The sequence below is a fragment of the Dysidea avara genome, chromosome 5 (genome assembly GCF_963678975.1).
Source record: "Dysidea avara chromosome 5, odDysAvar1.4, whole genome shotgun sequence".
In the NCBI taxonomy this organism is placed as follows: Eukaryota; Metazoa; Porifera; class Demospongiae; order Dictyoceratida; family Dysideidae; genus Dysidea; species Dysidea avara.
The window spans coordinates 23,142,835-23,158,744 of NC_089276.1; the positions used below are offsets into that span (position 1 = coordinate 23,142,835).

General features: G+C 36.1%; 1 protein-coding gene across 1 annotated transcript in view; it reads right to left on the bottom strand.

Annotated features, from left to right (window-relative positions):
• Nucleotides 1-12,281: 12,281 nt before the first annotated feature.
• Nucleotides 12,282-15,910, bottom strand: part of LOC136256448 (uncharacterized) — a 57,395-nt gene continuing 53,766 nt past the window's right edge. The window contains exon 21 of the mRNA XM_066049406.1: nt 12,282-12,482. Coding sequence (XP_065905478.1) covers nt 12,368-12,482 — 115 coding nt within the window. The 3' untranslated portion in view covers nt 12,282-12,367. The remainder of the gene's footprint in view (nt 12,483-15,910) is intronic.

Below are 15,910 nucleotides of genomic sequence, written 5' to 3' on the forward strand. Positions count from 1 at the left end.
TTCCTATCCAAGGTTTTTAGTACTTATTCAACAGAAATGCATGCTTAAAGAATAATCGAATATTCGGTCATTTTGTTTACAACTGCTATTCGTTTTCAGCACTACTTTAAAGCTGGTTGTCTGTAACAGTTTTGAGCATTATTATTTTTATGCAAGAAATTAAGAAAATCTATGCAATTTGACAGAATGCTTGACAAAGATTAACTAGATTAAAGTTTCAAGTACATAATATGTACAATGATATAATCTGATTTGTACATCTAGTTTTGAATAGTTTACCTGAAATGTGAAGTGTCAAAGGATCACTAGTATAGTTCATGCCACCAATAATGGCAGTACAAGTGATGGTACCAGCATCTTCTGCAGTCAGATCATTATCAGTTACACGTTGTGTTGTCTGGCCACGAGGAAAACAATTTGGATTGCCATTGTTATATGCAGTGTTAGTGTAACATCCTGTAGTGTCCCATCAGTATGTTGCAAGACCAGTCAAAATTCCTCCATTAGATAACACCAATGCACATGTCAGAGTGACACTACTCAATAAGGGATAGTTGAATGTGTTGGGTTGACCATCAACTGGTGTACCAGCCGGATCACTGACTATGGTAATACCTGAAAAATAATTTTAACACAATATCACACAAAATTGTTTGCTCTATTAACATCCTACATCCACTCTGCCTGCATGTACTTCCGCTACATATGGCATGTATTATAGAGCTATGTCATACTTTGGGGCTAGAGAGGGCAGCCCAGGAGATTAAGTAGAAATGTGAAACTGTAAGCATGTGTAATGGTGTTGAGTATTATTAATTGTGGATTCTAATTCTATAGCTGGGTTTGACAGTATCAACACAAACTTACTGTATGGCTCCCTGTTATATACAGTAACTTTCAGCCTTTTTGTATGTATACGATTTGGTAGTGTAAATTTTGTTGATGGTCTGATGCTCAATGTGTCTGTTTTAAATCTAATGATATATAATAAAGTCACACAATCAAAGCAGACTTGGAAATGCAGTCTTCACACTGAAAAGATATAGTTAGCAAAGCAATAAAAAGGTTGGTGAGAACCGAGAAATTGTTGTTTTTTTGTTGTTTTTATTTAAATTTCAAAATGCCTACTACAGCAAACACATTGGCACCTTGAACAGTACATACTGTACTCCCACGATGATAAGTAAACAATCTCATTGTTCTGATAAAATAATTCTAACTCAAAACTAAACATCACTGGTACGGTTTTGTCTTTTGCCACTGAACAGTAACACCTACAACAAGTCATCTTATGTATTTATACATCATAGGTGTAGGAAGGGGGGGTGGGGGTGGGGGTAGGTGGCCCTATAATTTGGCTAACCATCACAAGTCATCAAGTCATCTCTTAAGTACTCAACTGTCTTCTTACCACCAATGTTTAAGGTTACTCTACAATTCATCAATCAGAACTTTTTTTTTTAAATTTTATTTAATCAGGGAAAATAACATCAGCCAAAAAAGGCTGTTTTTCAGCTATGCCCTGAGAACACAAATACAATATGAGTAACTTACAGTACATACATACATACACAAAACAAAGTTACAACATGCAATACAATTTCTTAAATAGAAGCATTTATGAAGCTAACTGCTTGCACACCTCACTCCTCTGCAACACTTCAAAAGAATAATTGTGATAAGCACCTCTGAAATTAATTTTCATATTATTAGGAGTATTTAAGTGACTTACATAGAGGTAAGCTACAGAAGTAAGTATGCATTATGCACTGCTGTATTTGATGGCATATTCAAGAATGTTTACTGCCAAAAATACACTGTAATTCAACCTCACAGCATTGGTTTTAAAAACATTTCCTGGGTGGGGCATGCCCTAGTTTAGCATGCTTTCCATGCTCAGCTTGCATCACATTCTCAACATTGTCTAGCCCCTCAACCATGACATGCTATGTATGAACAGGTAGTAACTTTGCAATATTTAGTAAATGTGACATAGAACAAAGTTTGTAAGCATGTCAATCTATTTTTATTTTAGGAATAAAATGTGTGGAAAATTTATCATGCAGTGAATTTAATATACAATATATTTTTTAGTACAGAGTTTAAAGGCAAGTATAGGTATACAAAGTTTCTTCCAATTCACTAATTTTGTCAACTTTGGTCTTGGCAAACTTTTATTCTTTATGGTATTTAATCACAATAGACTGCAACTCACCAGTGATATTACCAGGAATAACATCAATACTATAACTATCATTTCCAAAAGGATTAGACACAGTACATGTGTATGTTCCATTATCACTTGCAGTGACTCTACTAATGGTATATTCACTACGGAATACTGCTATATCACTGGTATGAGTAACTGTGATGATTGCAGTGGATTGTGTTATCAGAACACCATCCTTCATCCAGGTAAATGTATCTGGGGGAGAACCTTCTGAAGTGCAGGATAATGTCAGTGTAAAACCAATGTGAGCATTCACAATAGATGGAGTTGCAGTAGTAATGAATGGATGAACTACATAATACACATAAACACAGTCAAATGTTACAGTGAATGACATGCATAATATAATGGACAATAGACACGTTTAATACACTCTATGTATACAATGATAGATATACTGCAATCAAAGCACTTATGCAAATGCATGTGATTAAAGCCTTGCATACAGTATGTATTTGAGGCAAAGGTTGCCAACCAAGAAGCCAACTTAATGTGGATAGGGTAACCATTTCATGATAATATTCTATTCTCAAAAGTTAACATCATGCTTTATATTGTGTATCACAATGCTTTTTGCATTGTAATCTCAATATTTCGAAGCTAAATCTACTAGCCAGAAAGCTATAATTATTAATAGGTAAGATGCTGATAGTGACTAATTAATAGTTAGACTTCAAAACACAGGGTTCTACAGAAGCTAGTAACCAGAGTGCCCCTTGTTTGAAGTCTAACTTATTTAGACCACAGCTCGTTATTTCACTGCTTGTGACATGAGTAATGTAGTACTAATTAGTAGAGACAAGCCTATTATACCTCCCTCTAGTTAGTGCAGCACTTACCAACCAGTTAACTTCCCATGCATGTTACAGGTGCAGGTTTAGTATCACCCCAGAGATAGGGATAAAAACAAGGATTCGCAGAATTTTCAAGTAACCAATGAAATTTAAGTATTCTATCTTGCTGTGGTCTAATGATATAATAATGAACTTAATATTCTGCTAATCATTCTATTAGAGTAGGTGACTGCTCTAATAGGGAATCTCAGTCTTGAATATATTTATATAATAATAAGAATACTCTGAAACTGCTTCAAAATGCTGAAATAATTCTCATTTTATCTCATCAATATTTCCAAACTTATATTCAAGCGTAATTCCCTACCTTGCATGTAAGACACACTTTATACTCATTTGTAACCAAATTTTTGAAAGTTGTTGGTGTTCATGTATACCACCATTGAATTAGATTTTTCACCATGAAGCAAACACCAATACACTAAACATTTACACCGCAGCCCTGCTCAAGCTGCTTTTATGAGTGGATTTCTAGAGGCATGTGACAACCACTGGAAATGCTCTGGCACCTTTTAATGTCACTGGCCAGCTAGAACACAAGGCTAGAAACATGGACACTCTTGGACAGTTATCCACTAATGCCCAGATGTAGGTATTCTATATGTATTTCAGTATGTCAAATGGTCTTCTGAGTCTGTGCTCAGATAAGTTCTGTTGATGTACCAATTGTCTTCACCACCCATGGTCATGTACTTGAGTTACAGATACGGTTGTGTAGAAATTGTTCAAAATCATGTTTATATCAATAGCTAGCTTGTAATACTATGGTTAGCTGCATGTACAGTAAAAGTAGCCTTCTCAAGCTCTGCTGCGTTAAATGGTTTAAAATATGTTTCTCACAGGCTGTGAACATGAGTCCAAATTTGGTCACATTTACCTATACAGTAGCTAGTTTACACAATAATGAAACGAGTATGCATACATATAATTATCATGGCTCACTTCTTCCACGTAAATACACTCCAACCCTCACACTCTCATCCACCATATCACTGTTCCTCATCAAACATCTGTAAACACCTTCTTCTCTAGTAGTAAATCTTTCGCATAAAAGCACATTAATTACTCCAACAAAATTACTGATGGTTGCTCCACGTGCTTGTACCACAGGACCATTGCATTCTCCATGGTGAACACGTAAATTTTTAAAGTATAGTGCACTTGTTTCAGCATTGTCATCACTGGTAGGTCCCAAGCCAGTAACACACCGAAACAACAAACCACTGTCATCTGGATCAATTGCAAACACATGAGAATTGTCTCTAATAATGTTACCATCGTCAATGCTATTGCTACCAGTGGTTTCAATTCCTCCAGTAATTACAACCCCTAATGTGATAATGGTAAAAAAATGTTATGCAAAAATGCAACAAAACATTGTTTGTGCATATTGGTAAAAAAAATTATTAGCTTACCAGCTTACTCCTTTTTCACGGAAAAAAATGCGGACATAATCATAATGTGGCTGGGTCTATGATAACTGGGCATGAGAGCACAAGCCACACCCCATCCCATAACATACAGTATGTTGAACACTTTACCTGATATACGAAGTGTAAATTGACCACTGGTATGTTTGCACTAAAATGACCCTGAATAATAGCACAATATTTGTCATACCAATGAATGTATGGAATGTTAATTATTTAATTTAGTTGGAAATCTCTACTCTAATAGAGCAGTCATGTACTCAGACAGAGCAGCATAGTCAACTGTATAACTAATAATCAATAATCACCTCCTGCCCGCATCAGTTTTTGGTGACAGGAAACAAGCAATATAATAATGATAGCCTTAGCTATCTGCAACCTAACTGATAGGAAGTGTTCAGCACAACAACTTTAAACAGGCTGTAGGATCAGGTGTCCACAGACCTTCAGCACTTGTGCTGTAAAGCCTTAATAAATAAATAAAATGCACATACTTTAAAACTGTAGCTTTAGCTACATATTTCTCATCTCCATAATAATTATATTGGCAAACTGATTTATATAGCTAAAAAATCATGAACATGCATTTGAAATAATTTCGAAACCTTTCTATAAAGAGGAAGCTCTGTGTAAGGTAGCTAGTTAGTTATTAATTAGCTATAGGTTGAAAGTTTTACCACGTAATTTTGCACTTAAAATGTGCACACTGTTTTAGCACACTTGCTGCTGATATGCAGCTACTTGTTAATTGACACGTGCAGTGCTGTTAAGTAGAGGCAAGTTGTATACAGGTGTGTTATTATCTAGCTAATTAAGTGTATAAACAAGTATGCACAGGCGTAGGGAGGGGGGGTTTCCAAGAGGCTCAGGAACTCCCCCCTGTAAAATTTAGACTTCTGAGTTTACAGCACATATAGCAGGACCCTAACACACCATTTAGTGGCAGGGCAAAGTGAGTGAGTAACATAGTGTATGGCACAGCACAACAATTGATAAAGCGTGCGTTCATCTCTAAGGGAAGGATTTACAGAGGTAACATATAGCTAATTATAATTTGTAGGTAATTAATTAATTATAGCTATCAGTGCAAGACACTGGTAGACCTTCAGATCTGTAATTTAATAGTTATGTTTTTAACTTTAATTTTGGATTGATCTGTACAGTCCTGTAAAGTATAAAATAAATAAATAAATAAATAAAAACATGATGATGAGCCCTCCTTGTTAAAAAATCGATTTGTTATCTTCAGAAACGTCCTGTCAGAGCTATTTTCAAACAAGCTGCTCGAGTTGCTATCTTGTGCTCCTACAGAATTTTCAATGCTTGCGCATCAGGGCTGTGGAATGTTTCGGAACTTCTAACTGTTTTTTAGCTAACAATTATTGTATGTATATTGTAATGTCCGGTTTTTTGTCTTGCCAGGAATCCAGCTACCTGTGTTTCAGCTAGCTGTGTACCCCTGAGTGAGTCTAGGCCCCTTTTCCTTTCCTGTACGTATGTATGCATGTTGTCTTAATAAAACAAGACGTTTTCTCTCTCTACTCTAATAGAGCAGTCAGGTATAAACTCTAATAGAACAGTCATCATGTATACTCTAATAGAACATGCATGTAAATATCCATACTTTAGGAACTTCATTAGTGATGTTTTTCAAACATTCTTAACTGAGCATGACCTTATGTACTGCTATAACTTTGGTGTGCAGTGTTTAAATATGTGACCCGGTCTGCGAAAAGGGCTCTTATAGCCTTTCCAATTGCATATATATGGTAACCCATAACTTGACTGGTGAATATGGTACAAGCCTACAATTTAGTCACTCGACAACCCTAACCTGGCAGTAGCTGTGGGTGTAATTACATGGTGATAGCTTTAGTAGATTAGGAGTTATGATTAGCCAAACATGGATAATTGGAAAGGCTATAAGAGCCCTTTTCGCAGACCGGGTCACATATAGAGAACTCCAGTAATTTATCACTTGTGTTACACAAAACTTGTGTTAGCTGTGCAAAATGAATCCATGCCAGCTGGCTGTGACCTTTTTTGTTTTTATTTTGTTTTAGTCTCACCTTACCAAACCAGACACAATGTAGTGCCTCAGTTCATTTTGACCCCCTTTCCATAAGGCCATACCTATTTGAAAAGTTGTTGCTCAGACTATTTTTACAACAAAATGGGTCGGTTGGTAGGCAAACAAAATAAAATAAAAATCAGCTAGCTAGCTAGTTTCTGCTTCAGACATGCTTCAAATTTAAAATCATTTTTACACTGGCTGCACTGTCCACATGCTTAACTAACTAAAATAGCTTGTAGCTACATACATGGCCCACTGAGTTATTGACAGCACTGAAGTTTCATATCCTAGCAAAGGTGGGGGCACTGGATATCTATATAGCTACGCCAACAGATAACATTTGGTATAATATGCCTTTCGAGAGCAAAATTTTACTCCTGACTGTTCGATTAGAGTATCTTGATCTTTCTGCAACAATTAACACATTAATTTCTAGGTGTCACGTGATTATATATTTTTCTTTTCTTAGTTACTTTCTACACAAAATTGGGTTGGTCGGGTCCGAGCAACAACTTTCCAAATAGGTATGGCCTGAGTCTGGATCCGCTCCTGGTCACCCCCCTCCTCATATCAACTACTTCCTCCCCCACTGGTTTTAACCATTCTATTACCTGAACAAATCACCCCATTTGTAAGTTAATTAGTGTCCCATGTATTGTGAAATCACTACATGGTCTGATGAAATCATCCATATCTCCTAGCAGAAACAAGCTTTGTATGGTTGTTAAACTTCACAGCAAGAAGGTTTAATAGTTGCTTTATCCAAATGTGCAAAAAAAATAATTTTAAAAATATTGCTGATATTTTCAATTGAGTTTTCCTGCAATTTTTGCTTGTACCCAAAAGGATGGTTTTCCAAAATTGGGTCACATTTGAAGCTTAAACATCAATGAAAATGTTCTGATAAAGCAATAAACTGGAATTATTAGCCAATTATGGTGGCATAATTTTGGGAATAATGGGCAATTCTCAAAAGCATAATAGGTGATTTTTTGAGCACTCCTCAAAAGCATAATGCTCATTTTTTGGAGCATAATAGCCTCATGCCTACTCTGGTGATATTTTTTAAGGTTAGTGTTGAGTCATATAGCTAGTGAATGTCTGGACATTAAAAATAGTGAAGTCTCTGCATGTCTGGAATGGGACTGGTTAATAGGAAATATGTGACCGAATTTTGGAAAATCACCTATATGGGTGCATTTGACACCTAAAATATTTAATGATTAAATCACAAACTTTGTAGTGCAAATCTGCTTGTTGATGGTTTAAGCTATTCTCAATGCCTAAAATTACAAGAAAATTCTTGAAATATTTTCAAAACTGTGCCCTGCTCTTATTAGCAACCCTTTGAACATGAAAATTCTAATTATTTCATGCACACCCATATGGGTGATTTCCAAAATTCAGTCCCATATTTCAAAAAGATTGAGATTTCTAATAGAACAGTCATTGTATGCAACAGTGAGAATGATAACCATTTAAGTATTTATCCCCATGAGGTTAATATGTTATTGGCATGGTGCTGCAAATGCAAGTTACATAATATACTAAGCAGTTGCTGTCCTTTGAATACCAACTGCTACAACTCAGAAGATCAATCAGAAACCAGGCCTGTAACTAGGATTTGTCAAAGGGAGTTTGACATGGTAGGTGTTTATGACAGCAGGGGTCTGGGGGCACAGCCCCCAGCCACTGAAAACATTTTAATATTTGATTTATCCTAAAATTAATGGTCTAAAATTTATAGTACACACTAATGACTCCAAAGAGTAGTTGTAAGTGTATAATTCTGACTATAACCCCTTCTAATCTGACACACTGTATAATTTGAGTTAATCTCAACTTCAGTATGTGCAGCAACTGCACATGCTTGGGTTAATTTTAGTAGCTTTAACTAGATACATTTCTTCTATACGTTGAAATAATCAACACATGAAGTTATCCATTTACTATCTACTTATCGGTGTTTTGCTCAATATTCCTTTACTCAATAAATAGCCATTATTCCTTTGTGTCACACTTAAGTGACATGAGCTATCTAGGTCACATGTGACTTCTTGGCTGTACTGTATGGTTTCTTAGGACAGAAACTAAGTAGGTTTACAGTGCACATGCAAGTACATAGCTAAATACACAAGGCATTTTTCCATGGTAGTTCACATATTAGGTGGTGATTCCCATATTAAAAGTGCAGGGGTCTTTGGGCATAGCTCCCACCACTGACACATTTTAAACATTAAAATACTTCAAAATTACATTAATTCATGATTTCTTATTGTATGGTTAGTCCTTTATCAATATTACAGCTATTTTAGCTTGAATTTTCAGAGGGAAGTTTCCAGAATCCCATGCATGCCTGCCCTATACATCCCTGCACATCAGTGAAAGAGCTAGGACTTTGCAAATACACTCACACAGATAGTTGTTATTGTGAACTTCCTTGCTATATAGTTTAGCAGGCCAGCACTATCCCAATAACTAAACATTTAACTGAACATCAAGAGCATTACATGCACACAAGCATTTCTCAGGTATACTAAGCAGTAACTACTATATGTTGCCTAGCAGCTATATAAAACAAGACCTCTTCAGCTAGATCAGTACAATTCATTAAGTAGTAATTTGGGTTGCCTACACTTTACTAATAGTAGTAGCTAATCTGATGATTTTAGCCATGACTATACATATCTGAAAAATAGGTATAGCAGCGTTCAGATAAGCACGTTATAGAAGAGGTTCAGCTTGGTCTTAATTGTTTGAAAGTTTTAGCCATGAATGATCAGAGTATTCGAGTGACTGTTCTGTCAGAACATTTGAGTGACTGTTGTATTAGAGTATTTTAGTGACTGTTCTATTAGAGTATATCAATTTTTAAAGCAAATTTTCATCCCCACCCAGATCTTAGCTATGTAGAGGTGGGACTTAGCTCCACTTTAGTTAACACCTCAGAGCAGCTTTTAGTGCCCTGCATATAGCCCTTCTCTACCTTTCGGGCGCCCATGTCTTATACGCCAGCTTAAAACTTTTTTTTAAAATTGGTAATCCTGGAGGGGGGGTTTGTCCAAATCACTCAAACCCCCCCTGGTTATGGGTCTGGATGCCCTGGAAACAATGCATAATATTTTATTTGCATACAAAACTGCAAAGATATTAAACAATACATTGTGTATAGCTTCTGAGGGACTATAGACATACCCCCAGCTATGAACTCTGCAGCACATGACACTTCTCCATGTATATTGTGTCAAATGAAGAGCATTCCTGTACAAAGAAAAAACACACAAAATAGAAGAAGCATAATGCATTTCTGAAAAGCATAAAAACAAGCATAATGGGCAGAAAATTGGGGAAATGCCAAAAAGCACAATAGGCAAATTTTGGAGCATAATAGATCAAGCCTAGTGATGGCTCCATATCTCAAAATACACTTCATGGTAGGTAGGTACTATGTGCAAAGTTTCATACTTCCTGTTTCTGCACAAAGCAAGTGCACAATATTTTGCTATGCCGCTCTACTATTTGCACACAAAGCAAGCTAACTAATATTAATTGCAATATGTGTATCTGTAACACAACATTGATAGGTTGATACAATGGTGTTGCTTAGGTTCAATGCTACAAAATCAAGGTTATACAATTTGGTAACTCACTTCCTGTATTATACACTACGAGAGATTAAACTTTGAATGTGTCTACTGAGTACTGACTTGGAAATAGCTAGTGAATGAAGAGAAGGGTGTGTGGTGCACAAGTAACTTGAAGCCATCGTTACATTTTCGAAAAGCTGCAATGAAGTCTTCACAGGTTCTTAGCATTATTAGAAGATCCTTTAAGATTAATCAATTCTGTTGATGATTTATTAATTTTTATACAAGATGTATGTTCGGCCACACCTTGAATATTGTGTTCAAGCTTGGATCCTCTATATATACTTAGCCAAGGATATTGAAAAAGTACAGAAACATGTAACAAAATGTGTATGAGGACTAGCCCATCTGCCAGATGAAAGTCGTCTTGAAAAACGTATTCTCTACTTTGCAGATGTCAACAGGGAGGTGATATGATTGAAACATACAAAATACTTAATCAATACTATGACACATAGAACCATCCACTTTCTCCATCTTAAACTTCTCATCTTCCACTAGGGGCCACTCACTTAAGTTACTCAAGGAAAGATTAAGATTACTTATTAGACACAACTTTTTTCAAACAGGATTGTCAATCTTTGGACATTTACCTGATATTGTCATTTCAGTACCTGCAGTAGCAACATTCAAAGAACGATTTGATTATTGGAAGAAATCAAGATAATTATGGGTACTAACAAAGGCCTGAGGCCTAGCTGGCAATATTCATTGCCTAGGCATCTCAGCCCATTACATGATAAAAATAATTAATTTGTTCATCTGATAGTAATAAGTAAGGAGATAAATACAGATAATATTACTAGCTATACCCCAACACTGAGTACATGTACACATACAGTACTAATTCTCTGTTCTACAGTATGTGTCATATGAGAGTGATAATTTAAGTATGTAGGTTTTGCCCCATTGAATAAAAATATGAACTAGCTAGCACTATACAAGAAAATATTGCTATAGCTATAATATTACATCATATGCATTTTACCCCTTTGCTGCCCATTAAACAGCTGATTTTAACTATTATAATACATGCATGCAGCTTACTTTGTTGCAGTCACATTATGCCACAGTCCTACAGTGATTTGCTGGCAATTATACCGAAAGAATAATGGTATACATATCAGCAAAATCCCTTGTAGCCACGTATAATGATTACATATTTTTATGGAGGAGTTACATGTTTATTTTCCTTACTAATAAGAAAACCTACACACTGTGAATGTATACATGCCATTGTTCACTGTGACTTAAGCCATCACTTAATTGTGGTAATCATTATTCACTGTGACTTAAGCCATCACTTCAAGTGTCATATACAGGGGTGGAGGAAGCATCTACAAGTTAGGTAGGCAACTGTGAGATCATACTTCTATGACCATCACCAGCATCATAGATGTGCAAGCATAGGTCAGCATTATTTGTAGCATGCTTGAGTTAGCTCCAGAAAATTTTTAAAATATTGCTTTCTGAGATTGAATCTGGAGATAATTTCACATCTATAAAAATACACTCTAATGTAATAAATAGTCACTCTCTGCTCTATTAGGGTATCGCTGACTGTTCTATTAGAGTATCTCAAGTGACAGTATCCAAAAGCGATCCTGGAAAACCAGAGCAACCAGACTGCTTTCTATGGATTTGGAACATGGTTCAATAGACAATAGCTACCACTAAAAGTTGAAATGCCTACCCTACCTACCCAGTTCCGCTGCCCCTGATATAAATAGCTCAGATAAAGGAATTTCATAATCGACAATTGGTTAAAAAATAACTAAGAGTGGAACATATTTATGAGTACCAAAGGAAAATGTAGTAGTAGTTTTATGTTAGCCCTTGATGCTACCAACAGTCCCTGTAGTAATCAGTCCCTGTAGTAATCATTGACAATGCATGCTAGTGTGTTGTGAATGACAACCTTACGGGACTATATAATATATTTGCTAATCACTTTTAAAGTGTCACACAGCACTGATTAATAATAATATGTATCAAATAGAATAACATGAGACTCTTATTATACGACACATGGAACTAGACAGTACATTTGAAATCATATTAATTTTGTATTTCATGATGTACTATATATAGAACAAACAATTTATTTACAACTGTTAATGTTACAATATTTTTTATGTTATATATTCTGCTTCATCATTTAATTCAAAATAATAAGTAGTTGGAGCACTTTGACAGATGGTTGTTACTGCTTCAATATGTATCGCTGAGGGTTGTTTTTTATTTTTCCTATAAAATAAAAGGTAAACATCAACTAACTACACTGTGGTATAATAACAATTTTGCACAAATTATTAATATACTGTAAGGCAGTGAATGTAAATTGTATGGAATTGAGCTATCAAAACCACTAACTACTGTTTGGGGCATCACCACCATTTAATTTGAAACTGAATGCCTGCTGGACTCTTAATAATGAATGGTTACCATGTTTAGCAAATAAATCATCTAGAAGAAATGAATACTGCTTTGTGTATGCTACCCCATGTGCTCACCCACCAACTACAAGTGGTACAAACATTATTGGCTTTATTAATATACTACTCAAATGACTCCGTTGTTCCAATGAGATTATGTGATGCATACATGTTTGAATCACATGCTAGCTGGCTAACTGAATGGACATGTCACCTATGGTGGATCCAGCATGCAGCATTTGCGGCAAATTCCCCCCCCTCCCCTCCATGGAAGAGCTTTTAGGAAGAGCTAGCTAGCTGTATATCGCTTTGATGGCCAAAATCAGTTCATTACTCAAGGATTGCACTGACATGTTAAATACTTTTGGTTTGGAAGCAGACTTATCTCCCTTTATTGCAAATTCACCCGAAACCACACTTATTATAAACTGTCACCTACACTTCATGAATAGTAAGTGCCTCTAAAATAATTATCATTTGGCATGTGATAAAACCAATAGTAACATTTGTAACAGTTATAAGACTTCACAACCTTCTGTAAATGGCCTAAATGGTAAAATTCAACTGCCCCTCTATTACTGTATAGCTGGTTATTTTCAAAGGGATTTTATTTTCGGATGTTTCGAAGAGACCCTTCTCTTTGAAAATAATTTCCCAAGTCCTGTTGTTCTTCGATAATAAATTCCCACAAGTAAAAATAATGTACTTCACGTGATTGAACAACGTGTATTCGCTCATGTATTCTTTACAAGTTATTAACTAGTATTTTAAAAAATTGTTAATTTAAAAATGAAGTAGGGATCTATGCAATAAAAATCAGTAAAACAAGAGATGAATGATGGTATTACAGCATAGCTTGGTGGGAAAGCCCCTACTTTGGCATTGAACAAAATTATAACTAATGTTCCAAAGTAGGGACTTTCCCATCCAGATCTATGACCTGTCTCAGTACGATGGTCTGCGTTCTATTCACCCCGGCTAGAAGTTGTTTGAACGAACAGGCTTTTTCAGCTGCCTGGAGCTTAGTCTTGACTAACAGGATGAAGTAATACAATTTCCACTCGAGTACTATCCAATCATATGAATCACTCGCTGGTCTCGCTGTCCAGCACTGAGTGGCTGAGTCAATGTGTTCAGAGGAACAAGCCGTCAAGTATCAGTCCGTCTCAAAATCTCTTCGTCAATTGCAGTCCAGGCGTTGGCAAAAATCTAAGTGACAACTCAGCAGCCTTAATGTTTCACATGCAACTCTTGAAATTATAAGCATCCCACTCTTTCAGCAGCATAAGCGCTTTCTGAAATAATTTTGTGGTGTCTACAGAAAAGTGCTGGTACAGAAAATTAATGCCTCGGTATGGTTTCGATGCTTGAAGAAGAAGACAACCAACCTGATTGAAGATAAAAGGAAAGACAAGGAGCACAGGGTGTACATTCTTCAGAACCCCAAAAGACAAGGAGCACAGGGTGTACATTCTTCAGAACCCCAAAAGGCACATCCCACCAGTGAGTTTGTTGTTATGGCATAAAATGGTGACCGTGCACTGCTTTGTTTGGGCTCTAGGCTTGCGACTGGTCAGTGAGTGAGGCAGCGAGTGAGTGAGATAGCGAGTGAGTGAGATGAAATTTCAAGTTTTGGTGATTTAAAAAAATTTTATATCCAGTCACCGGTAAGTGTTTATAATGCTGTATTTCATGTTAGATAGACTAATATTATTCCATAAATTAAAGGCGATTTCGTGGCGTAAGGTGTCTTTAGGATGATTTTTAAAAGCGGCATTTTAGGCGGCACACATCACTTTTGATGCAAACCTACTTAAACAGTACTCAGGGGTGTACCGAGGGGGGTTTCCAGGGGTTTCAGGAAACCCCTTTGGATTTTGCACACTACTTGAAACATTAAGAAATTGAAACTTCAGGTTTTCAGAATCTGGAATCTATCATGAAACAGGACATATTGTAAACTTTTATCTTAATTAAATAATATACACTGCATGTAGTTTCTAACACAACAGCAACACTTATAGCATTGTTCTGAATTCTGATTTTGGTTAAAAGATCGAGATACTCTAATAGAGCAGTCAGGTAATATAAACTACTCTAATATAACAGTCACTTAGCTGTAGTGGAAACATTCCTGTGTACACCTCTGGTACTACCATACATGTATTGTTTGATAACAGTTGAACAGAATCAATACTCAGGCATCAATAGCCAGTAAACTATCCAGAATGGCATCATTGGGAATCCATGCCGTCTGCTGTTGTCCCTGAGGCCACTCCAAGAAAATTCCTTGTTTCCTATTTCATTGACCTCAAAAATACATGCGGGCGGGTGGTTCATTATCCATTATTCATTATAGCAAGAGTTCATAATATATATACCTAAATATGTATATTATGAACTCCTGATTATAGATATTTCTATTAATTTTCAAAATTCATAACTATAATTTACAGACAGTAGAAATATTTAAACTAAGAACCTGAACAGTGAAAAGCTAGCTAAATGGGCTTTCTGAATGTTAAACTAATCACTGCCATGCAATCACAGAATAAATAATGAATAAAATGTTCATTTGACAGCAATAATGAATGACCATGCGGGAAGAGAATCTGCATGAGGGCAGGAAATGGGAAATAATTAATTTTCTTGGAGTAGCCTGATCTAGCCGATGATTGCCTTACCAGTGGCTGCTAACTACTGTTATTACTCTACTTATATTGTAACTCAGTCTTCTTTCCAGTTTGCAAAAGTGGGGATTATTCTGTCCTCGATTCCATCAGTAAGGCGAGCACACGGAGCTAGACTCAACGCATTGAATTTCTATCTACTTGAAACACACCTGCATGTAGTTTGAAATATATGCATTCTTCGAAATTAAAACCTTTGAAATTCAGATTTTACTGTGCCTACAAAAATTTTTGGTTCGAAAATATTCAGCTATACGGTATCTCTGGCTATAGGTATTCAATACAAATCCCTCACACAGTATGGCACTGACACAACAAACTTGAAGGATAAATCTCGATGCTAGTGCTCACAATTTGCTTCTTAATAGTTTTCTGGACAAGACAAGCATCTTTCTAGCCCAGCATAGTAACCACTTAATACTGGCACTATAGCGATGCAACGGTTATGAATGTCATGTCGGTGCAGTGGCACTAACATGATCAACTCTGCTTAAGGATAAATCCTGGGATACCATACACAGTTTGCCACTTTCTCTCACTCTTTCTTTAT